This window comes from Mustela lutreola, chromosome 2 (genome assembly GCF_030435805.1).
Source record: "Mustela lutreola isolate mMusLut2 chromosome 2, mMusLut2.pri, whole genome shotgun sequence".
Classification (NCBI taxonomy): domain Eukaryota; kingdom Metazoa; phylum Chordata; class Mammalia; order Carnivora; family Mustelidae; genus Mustela; species Mustela lutreola.
The window spans coordinates 14,950,849-14,967,448 of record NC_081291.1 but is presented as its reverse complement, the minus strand read 5'-3'; the positions used below and the strand labels follow the sequence as shown (position 1 = coordinate 14,967,448).

The 16,600-nt window shown below is 47.5% G+C and overlaps 1 protein-coding gene across 14 annotated transcripts in view; it reads left to right on the top strand.

Moving 5' to 3' along the window:
• SUGP2 (SURP and G-patch domain containing 2) overlaps positions 1–16,600 on the top strand; it is a 30,635-nt gene that overhangs the window by 142 nt on the left and 13,893 nt on the right. For 5 of the 14 annotated variants that reach the window (XR_009350666.1, XR_009350665.1, XM_059160587.1 and 2 more), the window contains exons 1-5: positions 129–277; positions 1,669–1,800; positions 5,566–7,170; positions 10,355–10,475; positions 15,915–16,402. Coding sequence is in view for 12 of the 14 variants with exons in the window: in XM_059160587.1 (XP_059016570.1) it covers positions 232–277; positions 1,669–1,800; positions 5,566–7,170; positions 10,355–10,475; positions 15,915–16,402 (2,392 nt within the window). In the remaining 2 variants the exon portion in view is untranslated. Of the gene's footprint in view, positions 1–128; positions 330–371; positions 533–1,668; positions 1,801–5,565; positions 7,171–10,354; positions 10,476–15,914; positions 16,403–16,600 lie in introns of those variants that run through there. The other 9 variants (XM_059160594.1, XM_059160592.1, XM_059160590.1 and 6 more) reach the window with 9 other exon arrangements.

Here is a 16,600-nt window from a genome sequence, read left to right as displayed (position 1 = left end):
AAGAGCCAACAGGTGTGCAGCGGCGGCGTCTTTGGCACGTTTTCCCGGCCGCTTTCCGTTGCCGCCGCTCTCAACAAATTAATCTTTCGCCTCGGGAGCGTCTGCCCTGAGAAGCGAGCAACGCGCCTGCGCAAGAGAACTTGGCGGCGGCCGCCTGCGCCTGCGCATCAGGGCTCGGCGGCAGCTTGCGCCTGCGCGGCGCGGCGCTGCGGAGACCGTTGGCTCATTTGCATGTCCCCGCCTCGCGCGGCGGCGGCGGCGGCGGCGGCGGCGGCGGGTGAGGAACCTGAGGCGGTGGCGGGGGCGGCTCCGCGCGCGGTGGGTTCGGGGTGAGGCCTGGGCCCCGGCGTCGTCGGTGGGCGGGTCCCCGGGTGGGAGGCCCGGGTTCCGCTCCGGGGCCCAGGGGCCCCGCGATGACGCCGCGAGCTCGGCCCTCGGGCTGCGCGCCGGTCGCGTCCCCGCCTGCTCGGCCTGGGGGGCGGTCTTCGGCCTCCCGGGCCCGACGCCCCCTTGTCTTCGTTCTCGGAGGCCGGTAGGAGGCGGGCCACGCCCGAAAGGGTTCATTCGTTCATTCATTCCACCCGAGCCCAGAGCAGTTCCGTTCGTACGGGGATTACTGCAGCCGACCGCTGTATCGGGCTCTTGACCATTTTTCACCCGGTTCAATCCCCACAACAGCCCCCACCATTAGCTGCCCATTACATGGATGGGGAAACGGAGGCGCAAAAAGGTTCGGTCACTTGATTTTGATCCGGAGCCGCCTGACTGGGAGACCCTATCCTTCGACAGCAGAGAACAAGGGGCGCCCCAGGAAAAGGGTTTAGGGATGAGAAAGGGGGATGATGGTTATAAGAAATGGCTCGAAGGAAGGGCAGGTTTGGGTCTTGAAGTTGGAGGTTTCAAGACGGAACGGGTATTTTGGTTAAGGACGCAGCCACCGGGTTCCTGAGCGTTGCTTCTCAAGTCTTTTTCCAGTCAGTCTTAAGGGCTTTGTCCCCGATACCAGTGCCCTGTTTTCCAGGTTCCGGTCTGGGCTCTCTGACCTTGGGTGGGTCACTTAAGCCCGAGTCTTTCTCTTTTTCTGTATACTGTCATTCATAACAGGATCTGCTTTTCACTGGGTTCTTGGAAAAACTAAAGGAGATTGTGAGAGTCCCTTTCCTCCGAGAGGACCTGGTACAGAGCAAGCTCTGTCACTAGCCACGGATTCCTCCACTCACTTGTTGAGAGGCAGTTCTCAGAGGGCCAGGCAGTTCTCAGAGCCTCTTTGCATGTCTGTCATACAAGAGAATAGAAATGGGAAAGATCCCATCTTTCCTAACCACCATTTGCAAGGGTTATGCTCCGCCCCCCACTTACATTCATTTGTGTGTGTTGTTTTACTGCAGTTCTCCTCTTAGCCCCAACAGGTAGGGAGTCTGAGGAAATGGGCTCGGAGAAGCAAGGTAGATTGTCTAAGGTCACAGTGCTCGTTTTGTTCCTTCTAACCAACGCACCTGTGAGCTCCGTAAGGGCAGAAGCCCCCTTCATATAATCCAGCCTCCCTCTGAAGCACCATCTGAATTATAAATTACTGTCTCATTACTTTGAGGATTAGGTGAAATTAAGCAGGTTGTGTGTGAGCGTTAGTTGTCATTCTTAGTGTCTTTTTTTCCCCTCTCGCTACAGGTCAGAGAAACATGGCAGCTAGGCGAATTGCACAGGAGACTTTTGATGCTGTTTTGCAAGAAAAAGCTAACCGATATCACATGGACCCCAGTGGTGAGGCCGTAGGTGAAGCTCTTCAGTTTAAAGCTCAAGGTGAATTAAAGTGCTTGGTTTCTTTGGGGGGAGGGTAGTTATTGGGTGTTCTTTTAGCGTCAGGGCAGTAGGATATCAGTGCCTTGGGAAAACTATTCAACTCCTTGAATAGGGGAGATAAAGTTATCTTTTGGTCTACCTGTCAAATCATTATGCAGAAGTGGGCATTATGGTCTGAAGCTTCTTTGCTTCTGTCCTCCCCCACCTGAAGAAGGGTTCTTGAATCAGTCTGTCTCCATCGTCCCCACCACCGCTGCCCACATTTGAGCTCTTACTAGTTTTCGCCTGGATTATTGCAGTAATCTTCTGAACCGTCTCTCAGCTTCTGGCTCCATTCCCCTCAAATCGGCCCTCCCCGACAGGTCTATTAATGCCAGCCTTGCTGGGCCAAGGTCCTGCTTGGATTCTTTGGGGTTCCCCATTTCGGGGTTACATCCTCAGGACAAGTGCAGGAGCAACCAGGTAATGGTAATAGTGGTGTGTACAAGATGAGGGCATGGGAGGTTGCCAAGTGTAGGCCTTGCCTGAAAACATTGTCCTTGGAAAGTTTTGAAATGTGACACCCACAGAATCAAAAATGGTGCATACACCGTTTGCAAGATGACGGGGGTCCCTCACCAGGCACCTAACGCTCCCAGCCCTCGTCTCCTACCTTTGGGGCTCATGTTTCAGTGACACTGTGCTGCCTGTTTGTGCTTTGAATCCCTCTCCAGCCCAGGCCAGCCTGGTTAAGTCTCTCGGGCACTAAGACCCAGCTTACACGTGCCTTCCCTCAGGAAGCTTGGCAGGTTTTGAGGTTGATTTGATTGCTCTCCTGGGCCCACTGAGCACTCCCTTTTTTGAGGTGGGCCAGCCTCCTCCAGACTTTCTTTGGGCCTGTGCTGTCCCCTGCACCAGCCTCTGAGCCAGTGTCCACTGAGGAAGCTGCCTCAGTATTGATCAAGTGAGTCTGAATGCAGGGGCAGGGATAACTTGTGTACTTTGGATGGGCAGAAACCAAAGCCTAGAAGCTATCTTCAGCTACTGTATTTTTTTAAATGCTTGAATATTTCTACACAAGAACATTCCCATTATAAGGGATTGGAAGAATTAAGAAGTACTTAGGAGTATGGGGCGCCTGAGTGAATTTTTTTAAAAAGCAGTAGTTAGGAGTATAATGTAAAAGTTTCTAGCTGCTTCCTTACCCCTCAGAGGCAACCATATCTGTGGTGTTTTGTGAATACTTCAGTTCTTCCATGGTACGTTTATGTAATCCTAAATACTTACGTATAGAAATATGCATACAGGCACATTTATATGTATATATTTGTATGTGTATGTATACACATGTATATATCTAGTGATTTAAATCTTGGTTTATTTTTATCTAGAGACTCAGACATTAACTGACAGTGTATCTTAGTCTCCTCAAGAAAAATGGGGGATGGTAGCTGTACCAGGAAACCAGCAGGATGCTAGATGGTTCTGGAACCACCACTTTGTCACAGGGCTAGCTGCATGGTCCATCCACCGGCCTTTCACTGTGTCTGTTCTAGTCTGTATTGCTTTATAAGGCGTCAGAAAACCCCGTTGTGCAGACCCCATCCCCCACCACTCCTAATGCTGTTGCCCTAACCGTGCTGTCAGTAGCCATCAATACCTGCGTTATCCCAGTGGACTTTTTGCTGGAACATCCATATTCACTATTGTACCTGAGTGGTCAGTCCCGTGCACTAGCCAGGGAGGTTTCCCCTTTGCTCCAGACCCCTTCATGGCTTTCCATCTTGTTCAGAATAAACTGTGGAGTCCCATTGAGGGCCTGACTTGATTTGTTACCCCCATTCTGTTCACATCTTCTAGCATAGCAGGTCCTTAACTTCGCTGCTTGTTAGAATCATCTGGGGACCCTTTGAGATTTTATTTATTTATTTATTTATTTATTTATTTATTTATTTTAGTGAGAGAGCACGTGTACAAGCTAGAGAACATGCACACGTGCATGGGGAGGGGCAGAGGGGGAAGGAGAGGGACAAGCAGACTCCATAATGAGTGTGGAGCCCAATCTCATGAACCTAAGATCGTGAGTGGACTCAACCAACTGAGCTAATTAGATACCCCTTGGGGACCCTTTAAAAATCCTAATGCAAAAAAAAAAAAAAATCCTAATGCCTGGGGCACCTGGGTGGCTCAGTGGTTGAGCCTCTGCCTTCCGCTCAGGTCATGATCTCAGGGTCCTGGGATCGAGCCCTGCATCGGGCTCTCTGCTCAGCAGGGAGCCTGCTTCCCCCTCTCTCTCTCTGCCTGCCTCTCTACTTGTGATCTCTGTAAAATAAATAAATAAAATATTAAAAAAAATTCCTAATTCCCAGGCCACATCCCCATCCCAATTACTTAAATAAGGATGCCTGGGGATCCTGAAGGACTCCAGTAAGCAGTAGAGTTTAGGGGCCACCTTTTATCACTTTGCCCCTGGTTCCTCTGTTCCATTCTGGCTCTGCTCCTTCCTTGCTAGTCTTAGCTCTGGGCTTTGTCCTGATGTCCCACTGCCTGGAAGGCTTCCTCCATAACTGCACAGTCTGACCTCTTACACCAGGCCTTTGCTGCACAGATACGATGCTGTCAGAGCAGCCCTCCTTGACCAGCCTGTCCGAAAATGGCTCTCTTCTTCCTGCTCCTGTCTGCTTGATTCTTACGTATGGTGGATTTCTGTTTACTGCTGGCTCCCTCAACTGATAAATCTAGAGGATAAATCTAGAGGAGTAGGGACTTCGCTGTCTCCTTTCCCTGCTCTATAAATCCATTGCCTGAGCAGTGCCCACACACAGTAGTTGTTCATTTGCTTATTTGTTGAACAAATCAACTTGGGTTTATACACAGCTTTAGCTTCTTGTGGTATCTTGGCCCATTACTCCTTCCTGGCATCTCTCCTACCTTTTACTTGACTTCTTGACTAGGTAATATTCTGCCATAAGCTAGAAAGTTAGAAAGCAACTCTGCAAAGTCTCCCTGAGGCCTGCTCTTCCCGTGTTCCTGGCTTCTTACAGAGTTTCTTTATGTGTGAATAAGCAAGTGCAAATTTCAGCTCCTGTTTTTCTCATTTCTACACATTCTGTTCTGTTTTCATTGGGACCTCTCTCGCTGTGGCTTGTTTAGCTTCTGCGTTCTCTCTTATCTGTTTTGGTCTCTGTTTTTTCAGAGAATTGGTTGGCCCAGTGGACATTTGTAAGGGAGCCTGTCTGCCACCTTTGGGTCAGATGCTCAGCTATGGTTGGCTCTGGTGGGTGTAGTGTCAAACATGGCTCCAGCCACAGTGGCACTGTGGTCTAACATTTTCTCCTCAGAGGCAGGGAGGGCAGGCAGCCGCCAGAGGAGCTGTCTACTGTGTGGTAAGGTAGAAATACATAAGTTGTGTAAAGTTGTAGTAAAGAAGCCCGGGTTATTTGGGGGTCAGATACCCTTCTGTGAGTCTAAAAGAGGGCTAATAAAAGATGCCTGCAGAGCCTGGCCAGCAAGGCCAAATGAGTGACGGGCACTATTGCCCAGCCTCTGTGGCCTGTCACCCAGGCACATGCAGGGCCAGTGCTTGGAGGTCTCCTATTTTTATAAGTTGACAGTCCGGATTTTTAAGTAAAGCCACCCACATTTTAAATGTTAGAAACAAATACAAATTTCTAAAATGTATTCTGGCAAAAAAAGGACCCCTCCTGGCTGCTGGTATGTGGACTGTCTTTTTGCAACCTCTGGTCTAAATTACCTTTGTGCTTCTCTTTGAATCATTTATTTCAGATCTTCTAAGGACAGTCCCAAGAGCCAGAGCAGATATGTACGATGACATTCCTAGTGACAGCAGATATACTCTGGCTGGATCTGTAGCTCATGCTCGAGACACTGGAAGAGAAAGCCTGCGAGGTGATGTATTTCCAGGACCTTCCTTCAGATCAAGCAATCCTTCTGTAAGTGAAGACAACTACTTTCGCAAAGAGTGTGGCCGGGATCTGGAATTTTCCCACTCTGAATCCCGAGACCAGGTTTTTGGCCACCGGAAATTGGGACATTTCCGTTCTCAGGACTGGAAATTTGCACTCCGTGGCTCTTGGGAACAAGACTTTGCCCACCCAGTTTCTCAAGAATCCCCTTGGTCACAGGAGTATAATTTTGGTCCTTCTGCACTCCTGGGGGACTTTGGTTCCTCCAGGCTGATTGAGAAAGAGTGTTTGGAGAAAGAGAGTCGGGATTATGACGTGGACCGTCCAGCAGAGGCAGACTCTGTGCTCAGGGGCAGTGCCCAAGTCCAGGGCAGAGGCCGAGGTCTAAACATCGTTGACCAGGAAGGGGCCCTTTTAGGAAAGGGAGAGACTCAGGGCCTGCTCCCAACTAAAGGGGGAGTTGGGAAACTTGTCACACTGAGAAGTGTGAGCACAAAGAAAGTACCCACTGTAAATCGTATTACTCCCAAAACTCAGGGCACCAACCAAATCCAGAAAACCACCTCAAGTCCTGATGTGACCCTGGGGACAAACCCAGGGACAGAAGATATCCAGTTTCCCACTCAGATCCCTTTGGGGCTTAATCTGAAGGATATTCGGCTCCCCAGAAGAAAGATGAGCTTTGACCTCATAGATAAGTCTGATGTCTTTTCAAGATTTGGGATAGAAATAATCAAATGGGCAGGATTTCACACCATAAAAGATGATGTTAAATTTTCCCAGCTTTTCCAGACTCTCTTTGAACTCGAAACCGAAACCTGTGCTAAAATGCTTGCTTCGTTCAAATGCTCCTTAAAACCAGAGCACCGAGATTTTTGCTTTTTTACTATCAAATTTTTAAAGCACTCTGCTTTGAAAACACCCAGAGTTGATAACGAGTTTTTAAACATGCTTTTAGACAAAGGTGCTGTGAAGACCAAAAATTGCTTTTTTGAAATTATAAAGCCCTTTGACAAGTACATCATGCGGCTTCAAGACCGGCTCCTGAAGAGTGTCACACCCCTGCTCATGGCGTGCAACGCCTATGAGCTGAGTGTCAAGATGAAGACCCTTAGTAACCCCCTGGACTTGGCTCTTGCCCTGGAGACCACCAATTCTCTCTGCCGGAAATCTTTAGCCCTCTTGGGACAGACTTTCTCCTTGGCCTCCTCTTTCCGGCAAGAGAAAATTTTAGAAGCCGTGGGCCTCCAAGATATAGCTCCCTCTCCTGCCGCATTTCCAAATTTTGAGGACTCTACGCTGTTTGGGAGAGAGTACATCGATCACCTGAAGGCCTGGCTGGTCAGCAGTGGGTGTCCCCTCCAGGTCAAGAAAGCCGAACCTGAGCCAGCCCAAGAGGAGGAGAAAATGGCTCCCCCTACCAAACCCGAAGTTCAGGCCAAGGCTCCGAGTGGTCTGAGTGATGGTAAGGAAAGCACCGAAAGTTCCTGTTTACTGTGATTAGTTTGTTATTCACGTGTTCTTGCAATGTCTTTTATTTTTGAGATTTTTTGCCCCGAAGTTTTTTTTAGCCAACTGGAAACATTCAGAGTTTTAGTAGAAAACTCATATTGGCCAGTGTGCGTGGGCGCTGTTCATTCTGTAAGCATATATTAGGAATCTTCTGTCTACCACAGAAGTTTTTAGGCGTTTCTGGGTCACAGACTCCTTTGGGAATCTGATGAAAAGGTGTGGCGCTTGCCAGGAAAAAGGCACACATATTTGTACACAATTCTGTCTGTGCTTTCTGGGGGGCTTATACCATCCTGCAGCCAAGGTTAAGAACCCTTTGTTAGCATCTCCCTCCCCCCACTCTAAGATATTCATTCATAGAGGGGAAAGGAAGCACTGGGCACTGTCTCTGGGGAATCCCTAGGCTCCTAAGGGACAAGTCAAAAAACCCTCCTGTGCCAGGATGAAGGGGATGGAAGAGCCCCCAGCCCGGGGGAGGCCGGGAGGCCATGTTTGAGCTGTGTTGAGGGATCAGTGGAGATTAGCCACATCAGCCCACGTAGTAGAAGCACCTTTCTACCCACTTGCTTTTCTAGAATGACTAAAAGTCGATACATCAGTTAGGTACATCTGGTAATCTGTAGGTAATGAGTCAGCTTCGTGGAGGTTCCAGAAAGGCCAAGAAAGAGGTAATAGTTTTTTTAAAAAAAGGAAGAAGTAGTAGTAATAGAAATATTTGGCTGTTTAGTGTCCCTTTTCTCTCCCTCTTAGCACCAAGGATGGATGCTCTCCTAGCCCAGACATCCCAGAAGTCATGAGCATATGTGGTGCCCATGTGACCAGCAAGGAAGCACTTTCCCCCTCTTTATCTCCCCACAAGGCAGTGTTCAGCTTCCATTGCCCTAACCAAGTGGGAAGGCCTTGTTTGTCCCTGAGTCTCTTTACTCCTCTATACCCTTACGGAGCCCTGACTACATCAGGCACTGGGTAGGTCCCACCATGGATGGGCAGCCACCCCTCATCCTGGAGAGGGAGCCTTCCAGAAGTGAGCTTAGGGCTGAAGCAGGACCCCTCCTCCCCACATCCTTCATAGTGGTGGAGTGGAAAGTTAGTGTAATGATGATAATGAAGAACTTTGTTTGAAGGAGGAAGAAAACACCCATAACTGAAAGTCGCCCACCGCTGTTTTCTGGTTTTGTTGCTCTGCAGGTGCCCCCCACAGCAGCGGTCTTGCTGTACTGAAAACACTACAGTCTGTTCTTTTACAGGATCATCAAAGGCCTTTTTCTGTGTTTCTGCAGCATTTGCTGCCTCATGATACTGACCTAACGTAAATGACCTCACCCTTCCCTTGATGTGGACTCAGGCTGCCTTTTACTAGAGGCCTCCGAGGCTGAGCAGAGTCGGGTTCCCTTGTAAATGATGTCTGCAAACATGGGCTGTCTGGACAGCAGATTGCTGGCACCAGCGCCCGTCTCATGGGGGACTGCCCCGCCACTGCTTCCATTACTGTCAGAAACACAGGGATGACATCTTCCGTTGAATGTTTGGATTACTGCTATTGTTATTTTTTAAGTTCCCCTCTACGGAATATGGTCAGGGGAGGAGGAGTGTGGGATCAAAGCTGGGATACTTGCTTATGGTTGCCTTCTCGAGAGATGGTTGCAGTAATCCACAAATTGCATTGTTTTTAAAAGCTTCCAACTTTGAACCTTTTATTCTTTGGTAAGATCATGTAAAACTAGCAATTCTGTAAGATGAGACCTGATATTAAAAAAAAAAAAAAAAAAAAAAAAAGAAGCAATTTCAACGGGGAAATAGTTGCAGTAGCCTGACAATTGAAGAATCCATTTAGCAGGTATAAAGAGTTCACAGTGAGGTTTAAAATAAGCTCAAAGCTGCAACTCAGGCATGAGCAAGGACAGGACAAACTGGGAAACCTCTCCAGTTCAGAAGTGGTTTTTATCGAATGACTAAACAAACAGACCGTTCTGTGCAGTTAAAACCAGCAAATATCTGAAAATGAAACAGTCTTACTAATTGAGTGCCAGATGCTTTTCTGTGTTGCCAGGGGCCTTTTTTAAATTGAAATTTATGTTAAGGTGGCTCAGTCAGGGGGCGCCTGGGTTGCTCAGTGGGTTGGAGCCTCTGCTTTCAGCTCAGGTCATGATCCCAGGGTCCTGGGATCCAGCCCCGCATCGGGCTCTCTGCTTGGCACAGAGCCTGCTTTCTTCCCTTTCTCTCTGCCTGCCCCTGCCTACTTGTGATCTCTGTCAAATTTAAAAAAAAAAAGAGAAGAGAAATTAAAAAAAAAAAAAAAGGTGGCTCAGTCAGTTAAAGCTCTGAGTCTTGATCTCAGGGTCCTGAGTTCAAGCTCCCTATTGGGCTCCACACTGGGTCTGGTGCTTATTTAAAATAACAAAAACAAGAAATACACCTCATATTGAAGGAGATTTACTCTTTGAGAAATGTTTTTCTTTTCATACATTCAGCAAATATTTTCTGTAAACACCTATCTTATGACCACTGACTTATTTGATTAGGGAATTTTTCTTTGCAAATTTACATATATGTTTTCTGATTATAAAGCACATGCATATTTATTTTTTATAGATAAAGCACAAAGAAAATGAAGTCACTGGTTAATCTACCCATAGAGAATATCTATTAATATTCTGGCATGTTTCCTTTTTGTCTCTGGGTGTCCTTATTTATGTATCTTTTCTTCCTGCCTTCACACTGGGAATCATAATCTAGATTTTTTTAATGTATTTTGTACAGAGTCACATTTTATATCTTTATGTTTTTCACTTAATGTGAACATTCCAGTTAAGCGATACCTGACAAGCAGAATAGAATTGCTTCGTATCATTTCCTTTTGTAGAATATGTGCATATGTTGCTCTGTACAGTCATTGTAAGCTTGTGACTTTCTCTTCTAGTGGTTATGCTCTTCTGTCTTTTGGGAGGATGTTTTGGGTATTGGTTTTTAGAATACTGGGCTGCTTTCCTCTTTTCAATGCTGATTTCTCTTGAATGAGGATTTTGGTCACCGGTGCCTGCTTAGATTCCGTCCTAAGTTTTTGACTCCATCCTGGTCATCCCAGGCGCGATCTGGTCCAGTGTGTTTCTCAGAAAAGCCCTTTTTTTGTGTTCCAGCGGTCCCCCAGCGAGCGGATCACAAGGTGGTGGACACCATCGACCAACTGGTCACTCGTGTTGTTGAAGGCAGCTTGTCTCCCAAAGAGAGAGCTCTTCTCAAGGAGGACCCTGCTTACTGGTAGGTCTTTAAATGTTGCCCCTCTGAATCCCTCCCATAGAACACACAGCAAAATTCGTGTCTCAATGGTGTCCGCTGCGGAGGGTGAGATAGCGATTTTGAGGCATGGTATTAGCCAGTGGGAAGAGCATGAGAGAGGGTCGGGTTCACCTACATTCAAGCCCCAGCTCCGCTGCCGCCCTGCCACCCTGCCACCCTGCCATGGTCTCCCTGCCACTCTGGCCTTCTCTCATCCAGGCAGGGAGCCCCTCATGCCTCTGTGCTGGCTTAAGGATGAGGGGAGAGGCGCATGCAAAGAGCACATGAAGTTCAGGGTGGGTCACCTCAGTTGCTTATGACTTCCTGCTGCTGTCCGCTAAACTCTCTTCTCCTTTTGCCTCATTGCCTCTTCACGCCAGTGGAACAAGTTTTTAAAATTAAAGTTTTCAGCATAAATACAGTACTTGCTGGGGCGCCTGGGTGGCTCATTCATTAAGCATCAGGCTCCCTACTCGGCAAGAATTCTGCTTCTCTCTCTCCCACTCCCCCTGCTTGTATTCCCTCTCTCGCTGTGTCTCTCTCTGTCTATAAATAAATAAAAATTTTTAATAAATAAAATCTTTTAATATACACATACATACGGTACTTGCTTATTAGAGGAAATCGAGAATAAGACAGTGGAGGGAAGCCCCCATGTGCCACCGGTGTCTACTGCCAGTTTTCCTTATTTGCTCCCAGTCTTTCTGCCTGTTGTGGACTGTTTGGGTTTTCGTGTCATGTAGCTATGATTTCACTGTGCTATAATGTATGTTGCTCTTTTGCGGTTTATGTATGTATTTTTCTTGCTCATTTTAGATAGCACAGGAAAATGCTCGTATTCCTTATTTTTCATAAACATTTTCAGACAGCTGCGTTTGTTAGTCCATAGTGGAGGTGGCCGGAGTTCAGTCAGCCATCCCTCTCTGGCTACACTTTCAGAATGATTTTGATTGCATACTGTTTTAAACTGGTTAAGTGAATGGCTTAATGCATCCCATTTTCTGGTGTGTTTAGGATTACCTCTAGATTGCTGCAAGTGGAAAATATTCACACTTTAACTTTTTTTTTAAGATTCTATTTTTTAAATTTTTATTATTTATTTGAGAGAGAGAACATGTAAGCAGGGGAGGAACAGAAGGAGAGGGAGCAGGAGACAGTTTCCAGCAGACAACACACTGAGCACAGAGCAGAGCCCAACTCGGGGCTCGATCCCAGGACCCTGAGGTCATGACCTGAGCCAAGACCAAGAATCAGGAGCTTAACCAGCTGAGCCACCCAGGCACCCCTTACTTTTTAAATCCTAAAAGTAGCATATGTCCTTTAGAAAAATGTAATAGAAAAAAGTAATAAAGAAGGTAAAGATGCCATCACTCAGCACTCCACCACTTCTCCCTCTCAGCGTGTCCTGTGTTTCAGACCTAACATCGCTGTCCCTGTTAGCAGCGGTTGCGTGCTCTTCCGTTGTACACAGGTACCCGAGCACAGTCAACCATTGCCAGTTGATGCGTTCTTAAGATTCTTTCCAGTTTTTCCTCACTGTAAACACCATTATGATAAACAATGTTTTCTATTTATTTCTGTCTACATTTCTGGCAGTTGATTAGTAATATCTGGGAGTGAAATTTCTGGGTTAAAGAGAAAGTTAACTTGAGAAGCCTTTGATCTCTGTTGTTTTTTCTCAGCTGCAACACAGTTGACCTTTGAGACTGGATAATTCTCTGGTGGGGGCTGTCCTGAGCTTTGCAGGACACTTAGCAGCATCCTTGGCCTTCCCCCTTACACTAGATGCCAGTAGAGTTCTCCTTCCCACTGGGGGCAGGAGTTGCCCTTGATGGAAGCCATCAGTCTTTATCATCAGGTTACTTTCTGTGGCTTATCTGTCCCAGTTGAGACCTGTTACCACTCTCTAAGCATGCCATGCCCTCACCTGTGTTTTAACTTAAAGATAATTTCATAGTGTGATGTTTTACCTCCTAGTCCTTTGTTAATTAACAAAGATTATACATTTCCTCATAGTATATCTAGTTGTAGTTCCTCTTTTTATGTGTCTATTTAGGTCTTGTGTGATCAATATTGTACCCATTCTGGACTCAATATTCTTGCTGTTGTAATCGCTAAAAGTGCTTTGAAAGCATAAATTTCCTTGTAACGTTACTAGAGTTTTGGTCTTAACCAGCATCATTTACCAGACGGGAGGGTTGGAGCTTACATGGTTTTACTTTTACAGGATTCTCAGACTCATTTGGATTATTTTCATGTTTAGAATGAGGTATGCATATAATTTAAAAATTAAAAAAACAAACAGCCCAATAAACAAATTGTCCCATCATAATTTATTGAAATCTTGATTGTCAAACACTCTTGCATTCTCCGTACTTGGTACTATTCTCGGCACTTTTCTGATTTAAGCCCTAGCTGACTGAATCTTCATAAACCTTGTGAGACAGATATGTTCTCATCCTTATTTTATAGACAGGAAACTTGAGGATCAAAGAGGCCTCTTACCTAAAGAGTGCAAAACTAGTAAGACAAACTTGAGATTCTCATCCAGGCTCTTGGCCTCAATCAGTGTGCATGCTGAAGGAAGGAAGCTAGATAACCTCAGATTGAAGGGTGAAAGCAGAGACCAAATCCTCTTGGGTAAGGTACTCCAGATTTGGAAGGCCTAGGGGCAATTTCCAGGTGATTGGGCTGGAGAGAAAGGGGACCCCGAGAAGACTGAGGACATGTAACTCTGTATTACAATTGACCAGGCTCATGGTCCCTGACGGCCAGTGGTAACAGACAGAATCATAGCCAGAGTTGTAACTATGGGAGGTACAAAATTAGAAGTAAGCATTGAATTAGAAATAAGATATTTGAGGAAAATCATCATGAAGAAGAGTCACCAAACTCAAATAGAGCTGACACCTGAGAAGATGGAGTTACTATAAGAAAAATAATTAGTCTAAACATGTATGTGTGTAATTAACAGTCTTAGGTGGAAAATAGTATATTGTATCCATGAAATAGGAGCTTTATGTTTTTGAAAAGAACCTGTGTTAAAGATCTTGGAAATGAAAAGTCTCAATGTTGAAATAAAAATGTCAGTGGTTGGCTAGAATAGACCCAGATGAAGAACAGATTAGGGAGCTGAACTCAGACTTGACTCTGAAAACTCTTTCAGAAGGAATTACTGGAGACTATCAGAGGAGAAGATGTGGTGCCAAGAAAGAATGATAAGAAACTAGTAAACTTAGGACTAAGAGTACATGTATGTAGTTCATCAAAAATATCATTTGAATTGGGGTGCCTGGGTGGCTCAGTGGGTTAAGCCTCTGCCTTTGGCTCAGGTCATGATCCCAGGATCCTGGGATCAAGCCGAGTCTGGGCTCTGTGCTCAACAGGGAGCCTGCCTCCCCTGCACCCTGCCTGCCTCTCTGCCTACTTGTGATTTCTGTCAAATAAATAATAAAATCTTTAAAAAAAAAAAAAAAAACTGTCTGAGGGGATGGGGCTTGTATCCTGGGCTTTGGAGTCACCTGGGTGCTGACTCTGCTTTCTGCTCTGGGTGAGGGGGTACCTTACTGGGGCTGTGTTTAATTAACAGGATAACCAGACCGTTTCTGTTAGTCAGTGCTCTTGTATGTGGGAACCCTTGCTTGTTATGGGGCCATCCGACGGGATGGTGGTGTTGGCCCAGCAGAGTGTCCAGGGCAGCGATGGAGAGGGTATGCTCCATCCGATCCAGGCAGACCTTAACGAGAGCTGCCCGGGAAGCTGCCCCCCAGCAGCTCTCCACATTAGGCCATGCTGCCAGCACCCTGCTTCACGCAGCCCTGCCTCCAGTCAGCCTCTGTCATTCCTAATCGGGAACCTCACCAGTTCAGCCACCTTTTAATGTCAGGCAGTCTGAAGGCCACCTGAAATATTCCCCTGCCTACCAGTGTTCATTCCTCTTGAATACAAACTGAAACTGAACATTCTTGAACTCCTGAAATGTGCGAGGTCCCTGAGAAACTCAGCACATTCCAGGAAAGGAAAATCACATGGGCCACATTACACAATGCATATAAGTCAAAACTAGCAACAACCAAAATAAAACTTGCTTCTAAATAACTTTTGAGTGGAGGAGGAGGAGCAAAGACATTAGAAACTTCACAAGGAAGCAGCAGGGGGCGCTCTGCACCCGTTGCATCCAGCTGCAACCGGTTCAATGTGGGACACCTTTGTCAGAAATAGAGTGAATGTGAGCATTCACCCAGGAGGCCAGAAGGAAACGGCGAGAAAAGCCCAGACCCTAGAAGGGAAGGATTAATGGAGATGAAAGAAGGTGCTCACGAAGTGGAAAACAGTAAAGAGTTTAAGTTCCCCTCCGTGCCTCATATGTCCTTTCCCCAGGCTAATTAAGTTTGCTTTATATTCTTTCTACCCATGGGAAGAAAGCAGATGCACATGGATCCGTGTACACAGAGCAGATTCATGTGGTCCATGTCGATGCTGTTCTTCTGTAACATACTGCCTTCTACGCCTATATCGTGGGTGTCTTTCTGTGTCAGCGCTTGGGACTCACCCTCCTTCTCTTTCCTATACTGTTCTTCTTTTTCTTCTTTTTTTTAAAGATTTTATTTATTTATTTGACAGAGTGTGCACAGGCAGGGGAACAGCAGGCAGAGGGAGAGGGAGAAGCAGGCTCACTGCTGAGTAGAGAGCCTGATGGGCTCCATCCCAGGACCCTGGGATTGTGACCCAAGCCAAAGGCAGACACTTAACCACCCCAGCACCTCTGTCTCGTTATAACGCCGGCATATGATTTCACAGCCACAGCACCCTGGCCTCAGTGGTGCAGTTGAAGCCAGGCTCTCTTGAGTACCCAGCGTCCCTGGGCCCTCTGAAGTATGTCATCTCCCAAAAATGGCACCCACAAGCGACAGAGTGGCAGTGTCTCTGTGGCTACAGAGTGAATGTGTTACGAGGCCACCACGAGTTGTGAGCACCTTCATCACTGGGGATGAAACCCAAGGAGGAACGACCAGTGCTGGTTTAGAGCTCCTATTGCTCTGCAGTTACTCTGGGCAGGAGGGGACCCAGGTCATCCGTGGGGCAGAGCCTCTCAGACGGCAGGCAAGGGTGTACAGAAATGGGATCATAGCATTGATTCAGTACGTGGTGGTGGTTTTGTTTGTTTGTTTGTTTGTTTTTGTTTTTGTTTTTAAGATTTTATTTATTTATCTGACAGAGATCACAAGTAGGCAGAGAGGCAGGCAGAGAGAGGAGGAAGCAGGCTCCATGCTGAACAGAGAACCTGATGCCGGGCTCGATCTCAGGACCTTGGGATCATGACCTGAGCCGAAGGCAGAGGCTTTAACCCACTGAGCCACCAGGTGCCCCTACATGGTGGTGTTTTAACCAATATCCTTCTGTGTCTGTTTTGTTATGTAGGTTTCTGTCCGATGACAGTAGTCTGGAGTACAAGTATTACAAACTGAAGCTGGCAGAAGTGCAGCGGGTCAGCCACACCTTGCCGGGAGCAGATCAAAAGCCGACAGCGGCCGAGTGTGCGGTCCGGGCCATGCTGTATGCCCGGGCCATCCGGAGCCTCAAGAAGAGGCTCCTCCCAGGCCGGCGGCGGGGGCTGCTCCGCACCCAAGGGCTCCGGGGCTGGAAGGTGAGGAGAGCAACCACTGGGACCCAGACCCTCCTCTCCTCGGGCACCAGACTGAAACACCATGGCCGGCAGGCTCCAGGTTCATTGCAGGGAAAGCTGTCCCAGCCAGATGGAAATGATACTGCCAAGGACTGCCCACCTGACCCGGCCGGACCCTCTCCTGGGGACCCCAGCCCAGAAGCCTCGGGCCCATCCCCCAAGCCAGCAGGAGTGGAAGTCTCTGGAGCCCCTCAAACCTCCTCTCCCTGCCCATCTGCTGACGGTGGGTGCTCCCTCCCATCCCCCTCTTAACGGGCCCCAGCTTCAACTCTCCAACCTCCAGGGGGTCTCTAAGGAGTGGGGGTGGTAGACCTGGGTGGCCTGAGCGGTGGTGCAGCAGGCAGAAGCAACGGGGACCTGGTCAGGACAGGTGCACGTGGAGGCGCACTTCACTTATTTCCTAGAGGGGCTGGCCCTCCAG